The sequence below is a fragment of the Haliaeetus albicilla genome, chromosome 12 (genome assembly GCF_947461875.1).
Source record: "Haliaeetus albicilla chromosome 12, bHalAlb1.1, whole genome shotgun sequence".
Taxonomy (NCBI): domain Eukaryota; kingdom Metazoa; phylum Chordata; class Aves; order Accipitriformes; family Accipitridae; genus Haliaeetus; species Haliaeetus albicilla.
Window position 1 is genome coordinate 15,206,662 of NC_091494.1, and position 23,962 is coordinate 15,230,623.

At 41.9% G+C, this 23,962-nt stretch overlaps 1 protein-coding gene across 1 annotated transcript; it reads left to right on the forward strand.

Moving 5' to 3' along the window:
- Window positions 1-9,136: 9,136 nt before the first annotated feature.
- On the forward strand, window positions 9,137-22,903 carry LYSMD2 (LysM domain containing 2). Its single transcript, XM_069798245.1, has 3 exons — window positions 9,137-9,455; window positions 14,808-15,145; window positions 22,105-22,903. Exons 1-3 carry the CDS (start codon window positions 9,258-9,260, stop codon window positions 22,154-22,156), a joined length of 588 nt encoding a protein of 195 aa, XP_069654346.1. The 5' UTR covers window positions 9,137-9,257; the 3' UTR covers window positions 22,157-22,903.
- The last annotated feature ends 1,059 nt before the right edge of the window (window positions 22,904-23,962 follow it).

Consider the following 23,962-nt stretch of genomic DNA (forward strand, 5'->3'; position numbering starts at 1 on the left):
TCTCAGAGGAACATCACAGGGGCCACCACCTTCAGGCCTGGGGAAGCTGTAATCTGAGGCACCCTCTGCACTCAGTGAAGACAGGTAATTTTGAAAGTGAGTCACAGCAAAAACCTGATCTGAGTTGCTCTTTCCAAGGCAAGATTAAACTTTGTTTTTCCTTGAAGGAAAATATTCACAAACAGAACCCCCTCCCCCTTATTTTCAACTGCTCCTCTTTCTAAGCTATTTCTTCCAGACACATGTATACCCTGAAGGCATACATTGCAAGAGTAAGCATCTGTTTGCTTCTCCTAGCTCTTCTTTCAAGTGGGCTGGGCTATCTGCAGGCAGCTGAAGATTTACAGCTTGAATTTCAAAGTTACACTCTTAATGACCTAAGTGACTCCACAGATTGAAGCAGACTGGAGTCTATAGGACAGACCAAGTCTACTGGCAGTTCAGATTCTGTCTTAGACTACTTCAACTCCATAGCTGCAGCCAGATCCAACCTGAAGAAGGAGAAAGGGCAACAAAAAGAGGGAAATGTAGGATGAGGATGGACCGTTAAGAGAAATAGGGTCAATGAGCAGGCATAGGGGACAATAAGTATAGTTTAGTAGGTAGCACATGGAGATGAAAAGCTTGATATTCTGACCTGGATTTTTGCATGTCTGCCGACTTCATTCATGTTCTTGGGGAATTTCTGGACAGCTGCTTTGGATTCCCTGATGCAGCAGTTTGAGGTACACTTTGATAAAGGACAGACCTCTTTGAAATCACTAGATGATTGCTGTGGTACTGAACGCTAAGATTGAGGGAAGGGTTAAAAGGGCTGTTTGATTTTTTTAACGTTTTCCTGAGCTAAAAGAAATCTAAAGGCATGTATAAAATAAACAAGTTATTCTTGACCTGTTAGAACAGGTTGGTAAAACTAAGCTTAAAAAAGGAATTGTAATACCATATATAAGTAAAGCAGTCTTTTCTTCTGTGGTTCTTCACTTAATTAAGAAAGCTCCCTTTGGTTCTAGACAGACCTGTGACTGGAACTAGACAGAGCTGTGACTGGAACTACTTTGGCAAAGTGAGGTGCATAATGACACTTCAAAGAAAAAAACACCCACTGACAAATGAATACTGAATTTATTTATTTTTTTAATATCTGCACGAATAAACCATTTCTAGTGGTGAATCACCTGTTTACTTATTTTCCAAAAAAATATTCTCCAACCAAAAATGTTAAGAGTGAAAAAGCCACTCACAGACAAGTAATGGAGTGAAGACAAGACACTTTCTTATTACCATCGCTCTGGCTATTTTGCACAGCTCTCCCACGTGACAGAGCTGTCTTTCTTATGCTCATTGTTGGGTTTACACATCAGTGGAGGTGCCATTAACTATCATATTACATCCAGTTTTATTGTATTCGTTGCTTTTTTAATTAAAAGAGGCTAAAGCAGGGGTTAATGGCACTGAATTTGAATTCAGCAGGGAAAGGAAGACATTATTGTTAACTTGGCACCAGAAGGCTCAGCAGTGATGGCAGAGTGGGATAATGGTGAGGATCCTGCACATAGAGGCCTTAGCTGGGGTGCAGGTGCACGTGAACAGAGGAAGCTTATGGGAAGCAGCAGTTAGCAGGGACAGGTGAGGCAGTGTGAATAAAAACATACAGAAGCTAAATTAAAAATGTGTTGAAACTCAGAAGTATTCTGCAACGACTAATATTCCAATGCATTATGCAAGAACTGATTTTGACATTAATTTCACTCTGGAAACTGAAATCAAATATGGTATCATGAGGTCCAGTGATAAAGGAATCACTCAGAAAGTTGTCTGTTCTTCACTCATTTACTCTCATGTTTTCAGCACTTTATTTTTGGTGTCCCTCTCTGCACTCCTCCCCTTCTGAAATGAGCATGACGTGCTGCCATCATCTCGCAGCAGGTTTTACATGGCCAACAACAGATAAGCAACATAAGCCATCTTGGAAGGTAAAAGGTATGTTGCCAATATCTCCTGTCACTAATATGCTGGCTAAACAGTTGTGCTGGTTTTGGCTGGGATAGTGTTAATTTTCTTTCTAGTAGCTGGTATAGTGCTGTGTTTTGGATTTAGGATGAGAATCATGTTGGTAACACACTGATGTTTTCAGTTCTTGCTAAGCAGTGTTTATACTAAATCAAGGACTTCTCAGCTTCTCATACTGCCCTGCCAGCAGAGGCTGGGGGTGCACAAGGAGTTGGGAGGGGACACAGCCGGGACAGCTGACCCCAACTGACAAAAGGGATATTCCAGACCATAGGACGTCATGCTGAGCATATAAAGCTGGGGGGAAGAAGAAGGAAGGAGGGACGTTCGGAGTGATGGCGTTTGTCTTCCCAAGTAACCGTTAACACGTGATGGAGCCCTGCTTTCCTGGAGATGGCTGAACACCTGCCTGCCCGTAGGAAGGGGTAAATGAATTCCTTGTTTTGCTTTGCTTGTGTGCGTGGCTTTTGCTCTACTTCTTAAACTCTTTATCTCAACCCACAAGTTCTACTTTTTTCTCTGATTCTCTCCCCCATCCCACCGGCGACGGGGTGATCGGGGAGTGAGTGAGCAGCTCTGTGGTGCTTAGTTGCCAGCTGGGCTTAAAACACAACAGTGTAAAAGGGACCATGCTATGGAGGCATTATGAAGTTAGTCACTATGTATCCATCTGCTACATATAATTTGAGGTTGCACACATCATCAGCAAGGCATGAATATGAGGAAGGCTATAGCCTGACATTTTAGTTGTTAACTGAACACATTTAACCCAGAAGACATTGAAGGACAGCAGATGATACTGTCCCAGGGCACCTTCCTAACAATTGCTTCTTAGCGTAGAACAGCATTTTATGTGGTTTATGATGTTAGTGGATATATATGCTGCTGCTCCAATTGTTTCCTCCTTCTGTACTGTCGACTTCACTGCCGATCACTTATTAACCAGAGCCGTAAACAGTTTGATTTCAAGGATTTTATGACTTATAGGAAAAGCTGACAAACAATAAAAAGGCTAAAAAATGATCTGAGCAAAAAGAGAGCCTGAAGGCCAGAGGCTTTCCCTGAAAAGCCACTGGACAGCTTGTCCCACGCTCCTCCAAAGCAGTGTCAGCAGTAACTCCTTGCCTGCCAAGTCCCCTGTGCTGTGCTGGATACTGCCTGCTGGCCCCATGACCCAAGGTCTAATACAGCCATGGATGGTCCCCTCTCAAATGCAGATGTGCAAAACATGGTGATTCCATCTTGCGTGTTCAGTCCATCTATTTTCAGTGGAAACAACTATGAATTGCCCAAGAACTCCCTGCCCTTTCAGCATGCACAGGTACAAAACAAATCAGTCAAAAGGTGTAGCTAGGAAAAAGAGGCTGATTAGTATCATCATTTTCTAGCAGATCACACTAAAAACCACACAGTTGGAGGAAACAGAACACATCTGTGACAGCACAAGCCAGCCCTCGCCATGGGACCCAAACCACTTGCACCCTTTCCTCTGCAAGATTGCTCCTTCCAGCATGGGAGTTTCAACGCTTGCATTACTAAGTAGCAGGTGATGTATAAGTAAAGCTAGAGGCAATGAAGAATGGATAATCATGCACTACAATGCAGCTTAGAAAGATATTCAGCCTCTGCAAATGGTAAGGAAGGGGAATAAATAAAACTTCACTGGCCCTTTATACAAAGCCAAAAAAGCTCTGAGAATGCAAACCCACAGCACATGATATTACAACACTGTCTTGTAACCTTATTACAGAAACCCACAGTAACCCCTGCTAAGTGCGTTAAATATTAATAATGGCTCACAGCTGCTACCGCTACATAATGGGCTTATTTTGATGAGGAATATGTGCGCAGCTTAAGTAATGTGCATCAGTTCAGACGAACCTACTTTCCTTTTGAAATTCATGCAAGACCCTCTCTCCTTGCTGCAATTAATTGCAGAACCCAGGGCTATTATTCTTAAAAGGCAGGATTTGTCTCTGATCTTTGTCCTACATTACGTCTTTTTTTTTTTGCCAGAGGTTGCAACACGAGCAGAGGTGGACAGCATAGCTTGATACACCACTCCTTACCAGGGGGTAGCCTTCTTTTTGTCTATTCTGTCCTAATTACTGTGAATCTGCCCACACATATAGCCCAGAAGGATAGTTTTTTATTGTTTCTGAAATTAAAACATCCCTGTCCTACATCAGTACAACTATTATAAATGGTAATGTCCCTGGCTTGCATCATCATAAACATCAAAGTTAGGAAATGCTCACTGTTTCATTTAATCCTTTACTAAGTAAATTTGGGTTTCTCTACTGGCAAAGTAGCTGATAAATATCTGATCATTAACAAAATGATAACCTAGCTAGAAGGCATTCTCTTCTCTACTTACTTTGCCATTAAATCATATGGGTCACCTTAACTAGACTCAGTTGATACTGATCTCTTTTAGAAGACTGCTGACTTTACTCTGTTGACCTATATAATATTTAAAATAAATCAAGACCACTGTGCACTTACTGATCTAGATATGGATGATTTTCAATGATAAAATGTCAGCTAAGTAATCAATACTAACTGAAAGTCAATGGACTGCGTAGACTTAAATACTGTTGGTTATTTAGAAAATTTATTGTGAAGCTCTAGTGAAAAGAAAACTCTTTTCCTCAAACAAATTCAGAAAGAAGAGGCAGTGAGAGTTTCTAAACTAAATGATTCATTAGAATTACCTTTAACTACCACTGCATGAGTAAATAGTGTAATATCAGCTCCCATATATCTTTTCTGTCCTTATCCAATTCCTGTATAAGGATTTTAAATAAGAATGCAAAGCTAGTATTATCTACATCTGAACACGTCCCTGAGGAAAAAAAAAACAATGCAGAAAGGGGTTTCCCCTTTTTCAGACTCAGATCTAAGGAACCCTTAGGTCAGGCACACACTCCACAATGCTTAGTTGAGGTCTCTGAAATTAATGCTTTCATTTTTAAAAGTGTGCTTCTAGCTGCTATAGTTGCAGCAATAACCTGCCAAACGTGAAATGAGTAACGACGTCTGCAGCCAGCCTTGGAACAATGACTCAGAGGAGTGAACTCCTCTGTCGCACGTAAGTCTGATGAGAGTGTCAAGTCCAATCCCCAGTTACGTGCCTTCAATGCTAGCACTACCTAAAGAATTACTGATTTTAATGCAAAAAAACAGGTTTGGGCAAGTACAGCTCCTTGGAACTGGAAGCTACTGTGGGGAAAGAAGTCACAGAAGCAGTAATGAGGAAACAGGAAAGACAGAAGAGAACAGGGAGGAAGGAAGTGGAGTCGGTACTGCCAAGAGACTCCCTTGCTGAACAGAAAACATCGTGATCAGGCAGTAAACCAATGAATTAAAACTAATTGCCATACAGCCACTGTCCATCAGGAAATACCCAGCTATGTCAATAAGCTGCTGATTCAGAGATCAGGAGGGAGAAATTGGTATGAGGAAGTGAGAATCCCAAAGCTATAGCAGGGACTCTTTCTAATGTGGCAAGTTTGACATCCCTACATTGAACACTGGCACCTTTAGGGGTGGGTAACCAGTGCAAACCATTCCTTCCTGCAGCCTGCCAGAGGAGCTTGTTCGCGTGTCTGGAGTCAGACACGGGGCAACCCAACAAGCAGGCGGCGGAGGCACAATGCCGATTTGCACTACAGTGCTGACTCAAGCCCCGGTTAGTCTGACACTGTGAAGCAAGTGAGCTCCAACTTCTACCAAGGTCAGACAGTGGTCTGACAACTAACAACCTCTCAGGGCCTCTCATCTTAAAGCCAGGAAACCCTAGGCAAGCTAGCATTTCCCTTAGCTTTCACAAGACCACAGACCAGCCTGTAAAGATATTTCGGTGGCATGGATGCCACATTCTCACTGCTAACACAATTTTCTTCCATAAAAATGAAGTCTCATTAGCAAGACACTTCTAGTTTCTTCTGTAACTCATTTTGAATGCATATTAAAAATGCAGGTAAAAATGGGTTACCTAATTTAAGCTCTGGCTCAAATTTTTAACTCAATTTTTGGTTTGGAGGGTATTCGCTTTGTGTAGAGAAATGGCAGACAGCTAATCAGATCAAGTATCTTGGCAATATCCCACATCCAAACGTTCCTCTGGCTATAATAAGGATTTGGGTGTAAGAAACACACATCTCCAGAAACTGCTGATGCAAAGAAAAGACAATCCAGCAATCCCAGAAGAAAAAACTCATACATATTCTTGAAAAGGTTTATTACTAAAATAAAGCTTTCAACATTAATATATCTGTGGTATCTCTATACTAATGCAAGGGATGCTTCTGCTGTTCTCAGAGTTGTGACAGCTGATTTAAAGTGTATTGCACACACTTCGCATATAAATCGAGTTTAAGATAATATTAGAGGGAATAATACTGTCTAATATTAGCGTGCCTGTCAAACACATTTTCAAACTAATTGATATTGCATGTTCAGCTCATTGTATCAGTAATGTTAAACAACACTTCCATTTTACTGAACTGCAGCTCTCCTTTACTAAAAGCCACTTTAGTTGAAGCAACTGGTCTGAGTAATTCCAGCTCTAGGCAGGCATCCAGATGTTTGTAATTTCCAATTATCAGCCGTAAGAGGCTGAAGCTGAGCCATGACTCCACACTGCATACACAGTAGACATTTTTAATAAATGCTGACCTGCAGTTCAGCTCTTTTGCTAGGTGGGTCGTGGCTGAATTGCTGATGCAGCTCAGCAGATCAAGTTGTTTCACAAAGAATTGAAAGCACAGAGATGTCACAATTTGGTGCTTTCTTTCTATAGCTGCTGTAAACTCAACTGGATACCCCCAGGGGAGCCTCCAACTTTCCAAATATATTGCAGACTGCAGAAAAATTAAAGTGAACCCTTTCTTGCCATTTGTTTATATAATCTCTTGCACTGCCATGATCTATCTGCACATTGCCTACAGTTCCTCTGTTTGGACACTCTAGGAGTGTCACATTGGCTTCTCACATGTGTTGGTGGGGTTCTGATGTGTCATTCCTTATCAGTAACTTGTGCATCTTGCAGGGCAGCTTTTATATTTTCTTAATATATGGCTGGAAACTTGTAGCCAGATTAGCAACATTTGTCAGATCTGCCTTGATTTTTGTACTGTATTCCTCAGAGAGATTCCATGAGCTGCCCACTGAACATAATTAATCCAAACCCCACAACTAGATATTATATTAGTTGATGCATTTCATTTTCCAAATAACTATGTGAATACATACTGGGCTGAGGAATGCTGAGGTTATGACATGCATGTCTTTTTTGCTTAAGTTTAAGCTAGAGGTCTATCTTTCTAGGACTTCCCGGGGAAAAAAAAAAAGTTACCACCACACTAGGCATTTGTTATGCATACACCACTTCCCCGAATCCCAGTGTGGTTGAGGTTGGAACTGACCTTTGGAGGGCATCTTGTCCAATATCCCTGCTTAAGCACAGTCACCTAGAGGAGGCTGGCCCAGAAACTTCTTGGTATTTTGGTACATATTGTACTTTGGTACATATTGTACCTGTACAGGATGCACACGTGTATGCCATCCCTATGTATGACACAGATTTAGAAAGTCCCAGTTCAGCTTTCAAAAAAAGTCTATACACAGGTTTCTTGGCAAGAAGTAGTCACTTAAAATACTGTTACTAATTTTAAAGTAACACGGATATTCTAAGATGTAAGTTACTAGTTGGGAAATCTACAATTTTTTCCTCAAATGGCTTTTCCCACTTCTTACTGGTCTAATAAATCTGGCGTAATTACTACACTTCTGTATTTGTGCACTTAGGCCCAAATTAATTCCTTTTTACACTCTCTTTACTGGTCAGTCTCAAAGACAAACTGTGCATTACTGAGACTCCAGCTGGCAGAGTGGTTGAAGTCTCAAGAGCCACCAGTACTCTGCGCTTGCTCCTCCATAACTGGTGAAAGAGGAATTGGAAGCCTCTACAGCGATGCGATTTTGGGACCCAGCACAAGGACACACATCCCTGTTTCTTAGTACGTGACTAATAAATCCCCATGGACAGATGACACTCCCGTCAATAGCGTATTTCCATACATACTGTATGGTACGTCTAAATATTTTGATGACTATTTTGTACCAGCTGTGGAAACTGGTTTGCTGCTAGGTGACTATAAAAGTGAGATTTGGTAATCATTAGAAATCTTATACTAACACTATGATTGAAACAATAGACAAAAGTATAGCCAAGCAATTAACTGGTAGAGGTAGTTACTCATAAGTTTTGCAGTTCTTTGCTCTTATGACTAGATGTTGCTGTATGCTAGATGAGAACAATGTTGAGACTGACCACATGTGATTGAAACTGTGTTGAGCTTCAAGATCAAAGAACAAGGACAAGAATAAAGACTTCAAGGACAGCCAGCAAGAACTTCAAATGGGTCGGTGGTCGCAAAAGCAGCAATTTGACTCAAATGGATCCTTCATTGCACATGATCAGATGTAGGCAGTACTATGATAATCAGTTATAACCATTTTTATGTCTATGTATACTAATCTGATTAATATGCAATTAGTTATTCACTATAACCTGTTTGTGCTAAAGCTGCGGTATGCGCGCTAGGTGGAACTAGCCCCCGTGCGTCCAGCGCTGCAATAAAGAATGCCTGCTTTCTAAAACTCCAAAACGAGCCTTAAGAGAGTTTCTTCGACCGGCTTTTCGGTACCACCGTGTTCAGCAGGTCTCCCCCTGCTCTGCACTCCCAGCCCTGCAAGGCAAGGCCTCGGGGCCGGGGCTGCACCACCCAGGCAGGGCCGGCGTCTGCAGAAGAACGGGGCAGAGGCCCACGGCCCGCGAGGAGGCCGCGCCACGGCACAGAGCGCGGCGCGTGGAGCAAGAGCACCCCTTCGCTCGGCATTTTTTTCCCAGGAAAACGCGGATTCCTCGCCAGCCGGCATACGAGCGGAAGGCCCCAAACTCCCGCTCGGGCCTGCGGGCGCCGCTTCCGGCCCGCCACTGCGCAGCCGCAGCGCGGCGTCAGGCCGCCAGTGGGCATGCGCGCTGCCCCCGCGCCTGCGGCCTCTCCCGCTGCCCGCGCAGGCGCGGCGGGCCTGCCGCCAGCCCAGCCGGACCCTCCGCCGTCGCCGTCGCCGTCGCCGTCGTCGCCGCCGGCGGGCGGGCGGTGCCTGAGGGGGCGGGGGCGGCGCGCCATGCCCGGGGCGCCGTCGCCGAGCCGCGGTCGCTGAGGCGCGGCGGGAGCATGGCCGAGTCGCTGCGGGAGGAGCCGCCGGGCGGGCCGGAGTCGGAGGCCGAGCTGTCGCAGCGGCTGGCCCGCACCAAGGCCCGCTCGTACGGCAGCACGGCGAGCGTGGCGGCGCCGCTGGCCGAGCGCTACGTGGAGCACCGGCTCAGCGCCGGGGACACGCTGCAGGGCATCGCCCTCAAGTACGGCGTCACGGTAAGGCGAGCGCCGCCGGGGCGGCCCGGGGGAAGCGGAAGGGCGGCGGGACGAGCCGGGGGGGGACGACTCGGCCGCGGGGGCGGCAGGGCCGGTAGCGGCGGTTGGCTCCCGCAACAGCGGCGTGCGGTTCCCCGGTCCGGAGAGTAACGCAGCGAAAGGGGAGGAGGCGCTGGGAGCGGACGAGAGCCGGGAGATCACGGCGGGAGGTTGGCCCGTAGAGCAGTTCCTACCCGTCGCGGGCAGAAGACTCCGTTCCTGCCGCGGAGACGGCGCTGGGTTTAGTGCTGGTATTTAGAGTGCTGGCAGCGGAATCGTAGGACCTGCCCGGGGGGGGCAGCGCCCAGCCCGGGGGGTAAATGGCCGAAGCTCGCACTCCGGCCTTTTGCAGCACAGGCTCGGGAGTGACGGGCGCCCGGTCGGTGAGACTGGCCGGCGGCCTCGGGGAAGGGAGATGCACTTACTCCCACCGAGTAGACCTGCGCTCGTGTGACAGCTCACCGCTACGCTCGTTTCAGATTAAACAAAACCAATGTAATTAAACTTATCTTGAAAAGAATCATTATTTTGAGGTGGACGCATAGGCTGTGACAAGAAGAAAGCGTTTCTTCCCGTAGCTTCAGGGCTAAAAATTCTTCCATTCTCATCTACCTGCCAGTCTAGAGGCGATTTACAACAGATTTGAAAGTGTTGCTGCTTTTCTGCTCTCTTCCTGTAGAGAAGAAAGTTTACTTCTCTGGAAAATGTTGAAGGGCTTACGCCAGCCTAAGACATGCAGAGTCCAACAGGGTCTACCAGCAGGCCCTAACACGCTACCATTCCCCACAGAGCAGAGCTCACCTGCCCTACCTTCATTCCAGGTTATTTGGGGCCCAGCGAGCTACCAACTGACATACCTATATGCAGCTTCAGTAGTCCCAGCATGCAAAATTGCTTGGGGCCAAGCAGCTGATGAGCATAGCTAACAGCATGGTATTAGTACACAGTCAGTGTCACTTTCACATCAGCTGCAAAGAGCACCTTCCAGAGTTGGGCTCCTTCCAGAAGAGGTACAATGCAGTCCCAAATTAATAGCTTCTGGCTGGAATGGGTTTCCTCTCCTTCTCTGGTTCTGAAAGATCTACTAAAGCCCTCCAGCAACTTCAGCAGCATTCAGCCTTTGTTGTGAAAAGGGTTAAAAGTCTATTTCTCTCCCCTTAAGAAAGATTAAGCAAGACACTTTTGACCAAATCTTTTTGGCAACGGGATTAATGGCATTTTGGATTTACATTGGTCCACATTAAAACAAAGTTTTACTCACTGTGGGGGCAGAGGAAAGTGACCTGAGCTGCTCATTGGATTTGTTTGAAAAATTTTTTTTTTTTTTTTTTGAAGTGCTTTCCATAATAGATAAAGTCTCTGGCCTGAATGATCTAGCTATGTTGCTCTTCATTCAGAAATGTATTTGCTCACTGCACTAAGTGAAAAATATATACAGATTACCAATATAGTAGTTTTCTAGAAAAGAGGCATTTCTAAACACTTTACAACTCCCTTTCAGCTAAAGTGAAGTTGTGCATCAAAGCTATACAGTCTGAAAAAATAGTTTGAACTTATGAACCATAAAGTTTGTTCATAGTATGAGTTTAATAAGCTTTTGCTGTGCTAATGATGCATTTAAAGTATAAATGCTGGGGTTTTTTAAACATCTCATTTGTTATTTGATTCAATGTTGCTAGTATTCTGCTTAAGAAACCAGAGCTGCATCATTATAGACTTCAGCTGAGAAAGGTTAAACTGACTTGAAATGTCTCAAAGAGCAATGCCAAGTTAGCTGAAATCAGCCATGGTGTTTCTGCTTTAATAGGTTCCAGCCTAGGGTAGGAACATGTGCAAACATGTTTGCTTTTAGCAAAATGAAGAATCTTGTGTGTTCACACAATGACAAGGACTGACTTCCTCAGAAGCGTCTTTACACTTGCTTCCTGCATCCTGTATACTTGGCTAGAAGTGAGAGTTGCTGTAATGGGAACGTCAGAATTATCTTTGGCTGCCATTGCATCCAGTATTACTGTTTTTAGAAGTTTACCCCTGTGGTTTTCCTCACTGGGAGTTACTTTGCAGCAAGAGACATCCTGTCCAGTGCCTGCCTTGGCATGACATAGCCTAGGCAGTTTAAGATGGAAAAAAATGTTGGGGGGGGAAGAGAGAGAGAGATCAGTGTGCTTTGTTTGGCCTCATACTCTGCCCTTCACCCCTCTCCCCCAGGAACTGTCTATTAATCTTGTATGGCTTGCGTTCATTAGATCTTCCTTTGAACACTGTTGGGTAAATTAACACTGGGAATTAATGTTTAGTATCATATTTGTGGTTCAGTTGGAGTGCTGTTTTCCATCACACAAAGGTGTCCCTTTGAGGGGAGAAGGAAGAGGACTATTTGTTTCATTGTCAGTAGAAGCAGTTTTGATGGATGAGTTCAGCACCAGTTTATGCATTGGTGCAGCTTCAGTTAAAGTATTAAAAGCAAAGGCTTAAGCACATGCTTTCACTATTATAGGTCTGTAGCTAACAGAAATTAGTCCAGTTTTCCTAGCACTAAGAAAACTAGTGTTAAGTCCTGCTCTTCGTACACCTATGAGTGTATGGAGTCATACACCTATGAGTGTATGGAGTCATACTCAGTTGTAGAAGGAGCAGTATATATTACACATATCAATTAACCTGCTCAAGGCTGAGGGATGTTAATTTTCGAACCAAGTATTTCCCATTTGATTGTTACTCAGTGCAGAGGTGCACAGTCTTCCAAATGCCACAAGATGGTATTTAAAAAGATATTTTAGGAAGAAATAACCAGAGGTAGAGTTACAGTGAAGTAGCATAGAGAACAGTAGTACAGTGCATTATTTATCAGCTATTGAAGCATCACCTTCTGACTCCCCTGTTGCAGAGATCTCAGTTGTCAGCTTTTGTACTGTATTTTAAGAGAAAGGCTCCAGCTAGCATTTTAAATGTTTTTTGGTAGCCATCAAGACAGACAACTTTTAGACATTTTGACAATTGACATTTAAACTAGCATCTCATGGCCATTACAGGTCTCATTACTAAATCAGGTGAAGCTTCCTGTATGGCCTTCAGATGTTACTCAGCTTGGGAGAGAACTTAAAGATACACTGTATACTGTGTAAGGCTAACTAAAAGTAGTTTCCAGGCTTCAGGATCTGGAAGAGTAACGAGCTTCTCTTACTTGAAGTAGTAGCTCACTATCTGACACTGGATATTAGTTATTCAGCTTTTGAAAGTGGTTATTAAATCTAATAATCCCATCATCTTAGCCATCTGCAGCAACAGGTTGGGCTTGTCTTTAAGTGGAGAATACCACTTTTGTGTATTTAATGGCTAGAAATAACTTACTTCTGAGGTTTACTGCACCATTTTCACTACTCTCACTCTTCCAGACACCTAGCCTTTCTAGAGACAATCTCCTATTTATTTTTACAGAGAAAGATTTCATCAGGCTTCCAGGACCCAAGCAAATGCATCCATACATGACACCAGGTCTGTAATGGCACTGCAGCAGATACTTTTACCAAACAGTACAGGTCTACATTGCATGCAGGAGTTTATTCCAGTTCTACAAGTGGCCACACAGTCTCACACCTGCACAGAGAAGACAGACTAACATCTCTGCTGTTTTCCCTTGGTTTTAGTCTGCTTCCCCTGCTAGTATGTTCAGTGTAAGAAGTGCACAGGCATGTTAACCCAGTTATCTGTTAACAATGGTCTTTCCTTTGCAATTGGGAAGAACTCCAAGTAGTGTCAGAGCAAAGTTTAAAGAGTTTAAGACTGACAGGCATAAGGTGGTAGAGCAATTTTTTCATCATCTGAGTGCTGAAGATACTTCAGACTTTGAAGTAGTGAGTGGCTAGTGCTTAGAGTGCTCAGCTTTTTCTGGGCGATTATACTAGCAGTAAGACTCCTATTATTACAAGACTTACAGTCTTTATGCTTACTCAGTTTAGCTCCATTTAGTTTAATAAAAACGAGTAACACTTCTAATGCAGACAAGAGGTATTTTAAGTTCTCTTTATGCTTGTTTTCAAGCAGATTTTATTTAGAGTGCGTTTATCATTGCAGTACTGTAGTGATTAGGGATTTCTGGTTATTGCAGTCACCAGGGGACCAGTATGGTCATTTTTCTTTCACTTAAGACTCTTCCTAATGAAATCATGAGTTCAGGTTATAACTAAAGGTTAAAGTCACATAATCACGGATACTGATTTCCGTGCTGTTTTTAAAGCTTGCAATTGAGAAATAGGAAGCTAGTTTATCTGTTATTGACTTGGAAGGGAAATTCTGATGAGTAAGAACTTAACATTCTTAGCAGGGAGATAGTATACACGTTTACTGGGAGCTTTTCTTCACCTGTAAAGCAATGGAATTTAGAATAGCTCCTTAGGTTAAGTACAGAACAAGTAGGGCTTTATGCATTAGTAAGTTGAGAAAGATGGGGTTGTCTTCTTGCTTCTGTCATAAGATTGTCTGTACTGAGAAGTAGGTTGTAAGAAGTACTTTGGGTGAAAGTTGCATTAAAAGTATTCAACAGTTATGTGGTGGCTGTTACCATGCATTATTACATACATGAGGTTGCTGTTGATCATGCTGTAGATTCAGTTTACTGGACAAATGCAGCCACTAGTCTATGCAGCTGCATTACAAAGCGTTTAAGAGTCCCCCATTCTTTTCACTGCCTGACTTCTCAATGAAAATCAGGACTTCATTTGAAGTCTGAGTTTGTTACATCAGCTAGGGGGGAAAATGCTATGGGTGAGGCATATAGTGCTATTCCAAGACTTGTGGTACTCACTGTTCATAATGAGCATGTCCTAGAATGCTCAAGGTAACTTTATCACCCCTTGTTTGTATTATGCATGCTTTTTACCAGAGACTTCACCTACAGCAGCTGCTAGCAGTTCTGAACCTTACTCTAACATAAAACCAATCAACAGCATTTCTGCAACAGAATTTTTATTCTTTGGCAAGTTATTAATGTGAGCCTGTGTAGAGATTGGAAGACTGTTAAAAAAAAAACAAAACATCTTTAGGTAGTGCAAGACTTTAGAAAGTCCAATATTTTGGAGTCAAGTCTACATAAAAGGAAAAAGCTAGGGTGTTGAGTTAACAAGGCTAAGACAGAACATACACTCTGAAATCACTTTGCAAAAAAACCACCAAAACCCAACCTTTCCTGAAGTCATTGCTGCTACAGAGAAAGCATAGATTTAACGTAACTAAAGGTTACTGTACTATTGCAGAAAGTTAGTACTTTATACTTTGCCAAAACTTAATAACTTACATTTTTCCTATCTTTTTCAGATGGAACAAATAAAGAGGGCAAATAAACTGTTCACTAATGACTGTATATTTCTGAGGAAAACCCTGAATATTCCTGTTGTATCAGAGAAACCATTACTGTTCAATGGACTTAATTCACTGGAGTCTCCTGAGAATGAAACTGTTGACAGCTCCCCTTCTTGTGATGAAGGACTAGTGACAGTTCAGGAAGAAAGTAGTTCTTCTCCCAGTCCTCAAGAGCCTGACAATCAGCCCGCTGCACCAGAAGAACTATCTGCCAAAGATTTCCTACAGAGGTTGGACTTGCAGATTAAGTTATCCAAACAAGCAGCCAGAAAACTAAAAGATGACAATGTCAGGTAAATGCCGCATTTAGTATTAAGCATCTTAATCTCATCCTGAAGGCTTTCTACTCTAAGATGAATCCTCTTTGTGGGGTATCTCAGACAGCATCTGTAGTTTTAATTTGTCAACAGCAAGTCTGCTATTATCATGCATCAGATACATTCAGAGCATACTATTAGCAGATGCCTTGATATGACACTTATAAGGCTGCCTCACAATACACTGTTTATAGAATAGCAATAATATTCCATGAAAGCTAGAAGCAATACACTGTTTATAGAATAGCAATAATATTCCCTGAAAGCTAGAAGGTCAGTATTCTCCAAGATGTCTTGCTGTGTAAGTGGGCAATTATTTGAGCAAACCCATAATTTTCAGTAGAGTACTAAGCCAAGGCCTATGTGGAAGCTGATTGTGTACAGCAAGGCACAATTACATTTTTCTTCTGTCCCAGATTGCCTCATAATTGGGTAAATATTCTCCATGTTGCAGTTTCAGTTAAGCTATCCTATCTCCTTTCCCTGTGCAGCCCCTCCCTTTGTGGATCCACCTATATAGACCTCTGTCTTTTCTTCAGTATTTCTTCTACAGCCGGGAGCTCTCACACACTCTGCTCATAGAAATAGCAGTACCTTTTGACCTGTCTGCCACAGTGATTATCCCCTCACATATGTAGGCATCCCATGGAGAGTACAGAAAGACTTAGAGTGAGAATGGACTTCAGTAGTGTTTGTTTTCCCATGCCCTTGGGACAAGCTTCCTCAGCTTGTTCACAAGCAGTCTCTCGGGCTGGTTGTCTGGCCTGTTTATTCTCTGCAGAAATTGCCTCAGTGGGTGATGCTGAGGTGGCCTTTCTCATGACAATAAAAGGTATGACTGCAGGGGACTGGTATTGCTTCTCTCACCAGAGGGCTGGAGAGAGGTTATGCCTGCAGATATGTACTTTGCTTTTGCAAATTTGTTTAATGCAAAACTTCTTCCATCATCCTGGCTCACTTAACATACTCTGATTTTGAATGCAAGCAACATACTTTTCATGTTAAGAAGAAACTAACCTTTCAGGGCCAAATCTATTGAGCATAGAGTCCCATCATTTCTTTAAGAAGTTAAGGGATTATTTCAGCAACTTAAAAACTTTATTTAATAGGCAAAAATTTGAGGGGGAGCAGTATCTTGCATTTAGCAGTTGGACAAGCCTCATTTGGAGAGAGACCCTGTAAGACAGCTTAAGGTCATTCATTACCTATTGCACTCCACATGGAACTCTCCATTGCCAGAAGGACACTGGTTTAGAGTTACAGTCTCAGGGAAGGCTGGAATGCTTTCACATCTTGTTAACACGCTTGTCAATTATTTTCTTTTGAATTGATTACATGAAAGAGGAAAAATAGCTGCTGGAACTCAGATCCTTCTCTGTTTAAACTCATTCACTTGCATTGTTATATTTGAAACAATGTAGAGCATCTATCAAATTGTGCCGCTGCTGACTCACAGATCATTAGATCTATGTATCTAACACAGCTTAGAGTAGGTGTTGACCCAGCAGTTAAGCTGGGTGACAGGAAACCACAGTCCCTGCCAGAGGAGGACAATTATTTTAACATCCTTTCAACAAAATAGCATGTTAATTTACAGAATGAAATTCACTTAGACCTTGCTGCACCATGAACAGAGCCAATACAGTGACACAGCACAAATAGTACGCTGCCACCACTAATGTTCATTTCCTACATTGCTAAGTTACAACTTGTGAAATGAGGGCCTGGTACCAAATTTCCTCCCAAGGAATAGTGGATGCAGGAGGATGAGTTACTTTCCCACTTCCTATTCAGATTTAGCAGGTAATTTTGTTAATTATGCATAGAGCACAGATTTTTATTAGTCATGATGCTACAGGAAGCTTGAAGTACAGAGCTGCAGGCTATCTGCTGAGCAGGATGTTATCCAAAGCTTCTGAAGAGCAAAGCTTCCTGTATGTCTGATAAAGTCTTCATAACATCACCTTCCCATCCTGCCCCAGCTTTCAGTCATGGCTCACAAAAAGCCATACTTGCTTTATCTTCTCCAACTGCGTTCACCCCTTTACAGTCTGACAGGAGTGCCAAAGGACCAAAGTGAATCTTTACTCCATGCGGAGAGCAGGAGTAGAGGGAGACTATTGCCAAAAGCCCTGGAGATACTTTTCAGCTGCAGTTTTCTGGGCTGACACTGGAAGGTGGCAACATTCCTTACTCTGCTCCAGAAGCTCCCCAGGAGGCACCTGTTATCCCTCCTGTGTATATCTTGTTGTCCCTTGCTTGGAGCAGGAGGCATTGAAAATTGGACAGCCATCATGATAATAAACCAGCCTCATGAATACACAAACTTCCAATTCTTAGAGTGAAAGCCATTTATGAAATTAAGAGTGCTGTTTCCAGCTACTCTGGCCTTCTGTATTCAGATTGCCTTGTCAAGCCCTGTTTAGAATGGGACATGCACCAACACTGCAGTGTACTTAAGTGCCTGTTTGAGGGTAAGAAAGGAACACCTAAAGTTAGGTCTACTACCACCAAAAGGGATGTTGGCTCTAAGAAAACCTCAAGCAGAAGCAGATTATCAATTCTGGAACTTCAAGAGTCATAACTTCTCGTCATACCCGTGAGCCTGATTTGACAGATGGAGAGAATCACATCTCCTAAATTGCTCTTTAGTTGGGTGTCCCTTAAAGTTGCCAAGAATGCATGCACATACATGCACTGATTCTGATCAAACTCTACAGGCAGTTTTGTGGTCAGAAACTTCCTGGTGCTACAAAGACAGCTTAAGGTGAATTACATTGTTTAATCATAACTCTTGAAGTCACCTCTTTAAGTGCTCCGAAAGGAATAAAGTATATTAATCTCTAAAGTCACTTTCTTCCCAGCAAAAGCCTCTTGCTGTTAGGTAGAAAAATTGAGGAGCTCATAGGTGCAGATCTAGACTAGATATTAAACTTTACTAGCCATGCGAGTAGATGAGCATTAAAGATTATGGAATGTGATCCACTCAGTTTGTGCCAGCTGCTTTTCACTGTTAGAGTTTATGTAAGCATATGGCTAAATCTGTATGTAATACTACTTTTACTAGAGAGTTTCACTGAGCAAGAAATCATTGCTTAATGAATCCCCCAATCAGGCATATTTACTCAAGATGCAGCTTTAGGTGAGCAGCTTAAGGGAGTAAGACCTGTTTTTGTTTTGAGCTGTATTTTTATAAGCCAAAAGAAGTGTGAAAGTATTGATATAGTAGTTTGTAGCATATGTCACTAACGCACATATTTGCATATTAGGAAAGAATACCCATTATGAGTTTTATCCACACATGGAAGAAAAGCAACTTGTAATAGTTTGAGAAAATGCAGTAGTGCTTCATCTTGCCCAAAGCATTGTTATGCATGTTCCAGGATGCCAAAACTGAAATTCAGTGATGCTTTTTATATCGGATAGTTAAACACCACCAGAGGTCTAATGCAAGGTCTTTATAGAGCCCTTAATATTTTAGGGTGGTACTATGGTAGGCTAGAGCACTAGAGCTGTATACTGTGCTTGTGGGACAGGTCACATCCTTCTGCATTTGTGTTTTAGTGACTCATTTTGAAAACCTTATAACCAAATAGAGCCACTCTAATCACTACTGCTTATACGAGCCAATATAATTATCTGGTGTGCAGCGCTGGAACAGAACCATATATTGTCATCTGCTCACTTGCCTTGACCTGAACCTAGGAAAGAGTAAGGTGTTCTTATCAGTTTCAAATGCTTCAAATTGAGTTAGTTTGCCCAATAATTGTTCACCATCATTGGCTATCAGCTAAGAAAACATACCTCAACAAAGGAGGCTGCCTGTGAAGAATCTTGTTTTCAGACTTCCAAAAGCTATTAACTCAGGAACTCAAATTGCTGCCTTGTTTAATTGTGGATTCTGGAAGCATCCAAGCATTGGATTCAAGTTCACCTGTTCACACTCAGGTGCACTTGGTCTTACAGAAGTGGTTATTAGCATTTTTTTATTGTGGCCTGACGCATACAACAGCTTGCAGTAGATGTCTTTCAGCTCCTGTAACCTGCTGGGCAAAGTGGCAACAGCAAACAGGAGGAGACAACACTAAGAAGCACTGTAATGCTGTGCTGTTCTTTTCCCTTTGCCTGAAGGAGAATGTTGTAGTGACTTACCACTTTGCTATTTTAAGCATCTTAAAAGTGAAGAAAATTGTTTGGTCATTAAACATACACACACTGCCATGTTGTTGCTTGTGGGCCATGGGCCAGAGCTACTACTATGTAATTTCATTTCATGTAGAGCTTGGCTCCTTTTTAAGCCATCAGAACAGACTCGTACTTGCTATGTACAGTTCTGAAGATCTATGTTAGTAATATTTCCTGGCCATTACCTTGGTTTGGAATAATATGTCGTAGACCTCATCCCATAGCCTAGTACTGCAGCCCGGGACAGAAGATTAGAAGCTGTTCTTGCCAACCCTTACTGCCAACTACTGCATGCCTGAGCCTTGGTCAGAAATTTATTTTGCACATTACAGCCAGTCACTGCTTTGCTTAGGTTCAAGCATAATGACCTACTACATGGTTCTTACATCCCTGCCACATACAGAAACCCCTCAAAGCTGGCTGTGACTAAAGTGCCAGTCTTCTGCCCTCTACTGACAATTGCCAAGTAAAAGCCCATAGTCCAAGTGCGTATTTCACAAGCAAAGTAAGTGGAGACGAACAGCTTAGACTAGCCATTTTGTTACTTTGATGTTTGAAGACCTGCTAATATGACATCACTATTTCAACTCTCCTGTTCTCCATATTCACCCCTACTATCCACCATAATCAACTGCAGCTAATTTGAGTCCAGTGTTTGGCTGTTGCCATGTCATGATGGGTGTTATTCCTATATTAAGGCTTTCAAGAAGAAGGACTGAAAGGCCGATTCTGACAGCCTCTGATTAGAGGGAAGGTCTTTTTGCTGTAACTCTGCCACATTTTATTCTCCTGAAAGGGGAAACAAAACAAAACTAAGAAATACGAAGTAATATTCAGTGTACGGCATTGAAAGTAAGCTTCTCCCCTACTTGACAGTCTAAACTCCGAAAATACAGAATTTCTCCTTCATCCTCACAAACTGGCAGGAGATCACTATTTGCAACTATGTTCTGGGCATATGTGGCTAGAAACCTCTTGACCCAGAAGGGCATATATCAGAGCTTCAGAATATACTTTTTGAAATACTTGGCTTCAGCCAAGTAGTTATGGTTGAATTTTACAGTCCTGCAGTTCGATCTTACAAGCTTTGTGTGTTGATAGGTTTCAATTCTGAAAAAAAGTTTTAAAATGTATTGTCTTGAGACAATTTATAGATCAAAAGTGCTTTAGTGCTTATTCAACTAAACATGAGTTGTTTGCTTCTGTACTTTACTGTCATGCCATGTGTTATGAACAGCCTCTGCAAATTATAGTATTCCATGGCAGTTTTGCAATGCAGAATTGATGATATAAGGAAAGATACTACTTAAATACACACAGATCATCTGTATCTTAAGAATCACGCTTGGTACTGGGTCTGTAGCATCACTAATGTAAATAGATGTAGTATTTGTAAGAAAAGCTAAAGTTGGTTTTCTGTTCTACTGTAGCCACACATCCCTGCAATAACTACCAGTTTCATCCAAAACCTGTTTTTTTGAGGTTTCTTTTTTTTTTTTTTTTTTTACAAGATTGTTTCAAGGCAAAACCCAATATTGTGTCTTTGGTTTAAGAAGATAATTTTGCTGGACTATGCAAGAACAGAGAAGGGCTGGGAAAGTGAGTGCAAGTTACTGAGCTGCTTGGTTAGTTTGTAGGTTTCTTTCCTCTGATTCTATTTTGGGGGGTTATGTGAAATTTAAGTTGTAGATAAATAATCATGTTTAGAAGCAAGTAGGGAAAAGCCTGCATGATTGGGGTTTGGAATACTACTGAAATATATGGTTTTTAACTTAGACCATTATTAGACTATTTGAATAACTGTACCTTTGTATGGAGGCACATGCAGTATTAAAACTAACTGGAAATCCTTTGCAGCTCACAGTGTAGCAACTGTTAAGTCTTTCTCCTCTCACCAAAACAGTAAAATTGGCAGCAGCTTTAAGAATAGGCTCTCAGGAACATAATTTTGAAGCTACAGTAGTAGAAAACAGTGTTCTTTGGAGAACTTAGCATGCTTGAATTAGTACTGGATGCTGCACTGCAATAGGTTTACATAACCACTTTTTTTTTTTAAAGGCAATGTTGTCAAGTAAACAGTAGGCAGACTGATTTTTTTCTGAGGATTTTTTAATAGCAACACTACTTTGGTTTATCCAGTCATTGCATTAACAATAGCACTTGTGGGCAACTATTTTCTTGTAAGAAAATCCAAGTGATCAGTCTCAATATTGATTGAGGCATGGGAAGTATATATCAAGGAGCCCACTCAAGGAATATCCTTGCAGGATCAAGACAGATGCAGCTACAGCTATGATGGACTGCTCCTGTTCTTGCCTCAATTGGTCTGTCTGCACCCCCTGCCATTCAAAAGGCTGAAACAAACCTACAACTAAGGTTGCTTTTTAAAAAAAAAATAAAATTGACAGCAACAGTACTGGAACTCCAGCATGCCCTCCACTTGTTTATCCTTTGCAGTACTTCTTATTGATCTGGCACTGTAGTGTCAAGAAGAGTTCATTAAACTCTAAATGCATTCTGATGTTGAACTTACACGGCTTTACTTCTTTTCAGCATTCTGTTCTTGAAAGAACGACAACTCCAGAGATGTGTAATGAACAGTAGTATACTGCAAGTAGTATTCGTGTTAGGCAATGCAAGTCTTGTCTGTTTTGATCCATTAGGAAAATTGTTATCTGCATTTGCATTACAGTTACTGTTGAGACATGGTATGTTCCTGATCTGATGATTATGATCATTTTCTTTTTTAGAGAGGAGGAGAATGAGGAAGGTCCCTATGCAACTTCTTCGTATCACCAGTAGAAGACAGATGTGATGGCCTGAAAAATTTCCATGAAATCAGTTCTTAAAGAACTAAACGGTCAATAGTTCAAAACCCAAGTCTTTTGGACTCATCATCTTGATGTACTTAAAACAAGTCACGAATGGGTAATTGCACTGAAATTATGACCTCTTCTGCCTTCCATAGGTTAATGTCCTTATGCTATATCAACAAAGGGTTTAAGCCTTCCAAAACTAGCAATGGCCTTTATACCCCTTCTGTGCAAACTGTAGCATGGTAGCAACAATATATCCTTGAGGTCACCTTTATGCAGGATGTTGATCTTTAGTAAAGATTTTGTAAATACTTGTTAAAGTGAAATTTGTTTTAAGTATTTAAAAATATTAAATAAGTTTGCTTGTAAATGACAAACTATGAAAACAATAGAAATTTACTTATTCTGCAAGCACAGGCAAGTTTGCTGTGGAAATTTTGTCTACTTCAGAGCTGCAGAACTTGCCTCTGAACTCTGTGTGTGTCTATGTGTGATTATGATATATTCCCAGAAAGGGGAATTCGACTTGTTTTGATGAGTTAAAGCCTTTACGGTTAAACAACTGTTTGCAAATTGGATTTCTGCTAATAAAAGCGAAGAGTTACAGCAAGAGATTTTTCTTTGTGAGATACGACATTGGAATATCAGATGTGTGTTCTTGTGTACAGTTATATATTTTGTGTGGTTTTAATTTAATAAATACAAAAATACAGATGTGTCTGTTCATAATGAAGTCAGCTTGGTTCTAGTCTGTTTTTTGTGAAGAATGGTTTGTCTAGTTACGTGAGCTATTAGATACTAATTTCAGGGCAAATAATGTCCTTTACCTTTACTGTATAGCTCACCCTCCTAAATGAGACCTGTAAGAACTATTTGCTCTAGTTGTGCAGTCAAGAAAACTGTATTAAGATTAATAAGAGCCACACCGGTAAGCCTTCGCTGCTCTGAGAAGAGATGCCAGTATTCACGTCTGCAGGTGGACCCTACCTGAAGCTCAGGAAGGCAGAGTGCAGACTGCATTCACTCTTTGCCCTGAAGTTAATGTATTAGCAAGTTCTTGTTAAGCATCCTACAATTTTTCCTCAAGTATTCAATAAGCTTCACAAAACTTTTGTCAGTAAAGAATTGCCGGATGCCCACTGTGACACATGTTTCCTATATAGCAGCTCATTTATACAGTTTATTGCTCCCTCAAAGCAAAAACTTTCTGCAGTATGTTATGATGGGAGCAATATAGAAAGTTACATTAATTTACTAAAACAAGAAGTAAAAATTCAAAGCTAGACAGGAATTGGCGTTTCCCTAGAGCTTGCAGGAACTCAGGCATGTCAGGCTCATTCAAATCATCTCTAGCTCTCGTCCTAAAGAGGAGGTCTGCAGTGGCACACAAATTAACAAGAGCAGAGAAAGCTTAGAGTGCATAAAAGAAAGCATTGATTTTTCTTGGAGAGAGTGGTGAATTAGTTTTAGATCTTGTATCTTTCTTGAATTGGGATTTGTATCTATTCCTTATAGGATAATAATTTCTCTTGTTGTCAGTTAATTTCAGTCAGTTAATTTCAGTAGGACATTACTGGAGCCAGAATAAAACTACTTTTCCAAAGGAGACCCTAGCTTCAAGCCCAGGTGTATTTTATAATCCCGCAGAAAAATTTAATCCTTTTCAACCCAAGAGCTACTGTTGTAATACCCTCACCTATCCAGCACATGCAGGATCAGGGTGCTTTGCTGAGCAGGTCAGAAGCGCAGCTTTCCTTGCACAGCAGGTGCACCTCTTGGCAGTCGCACAAGG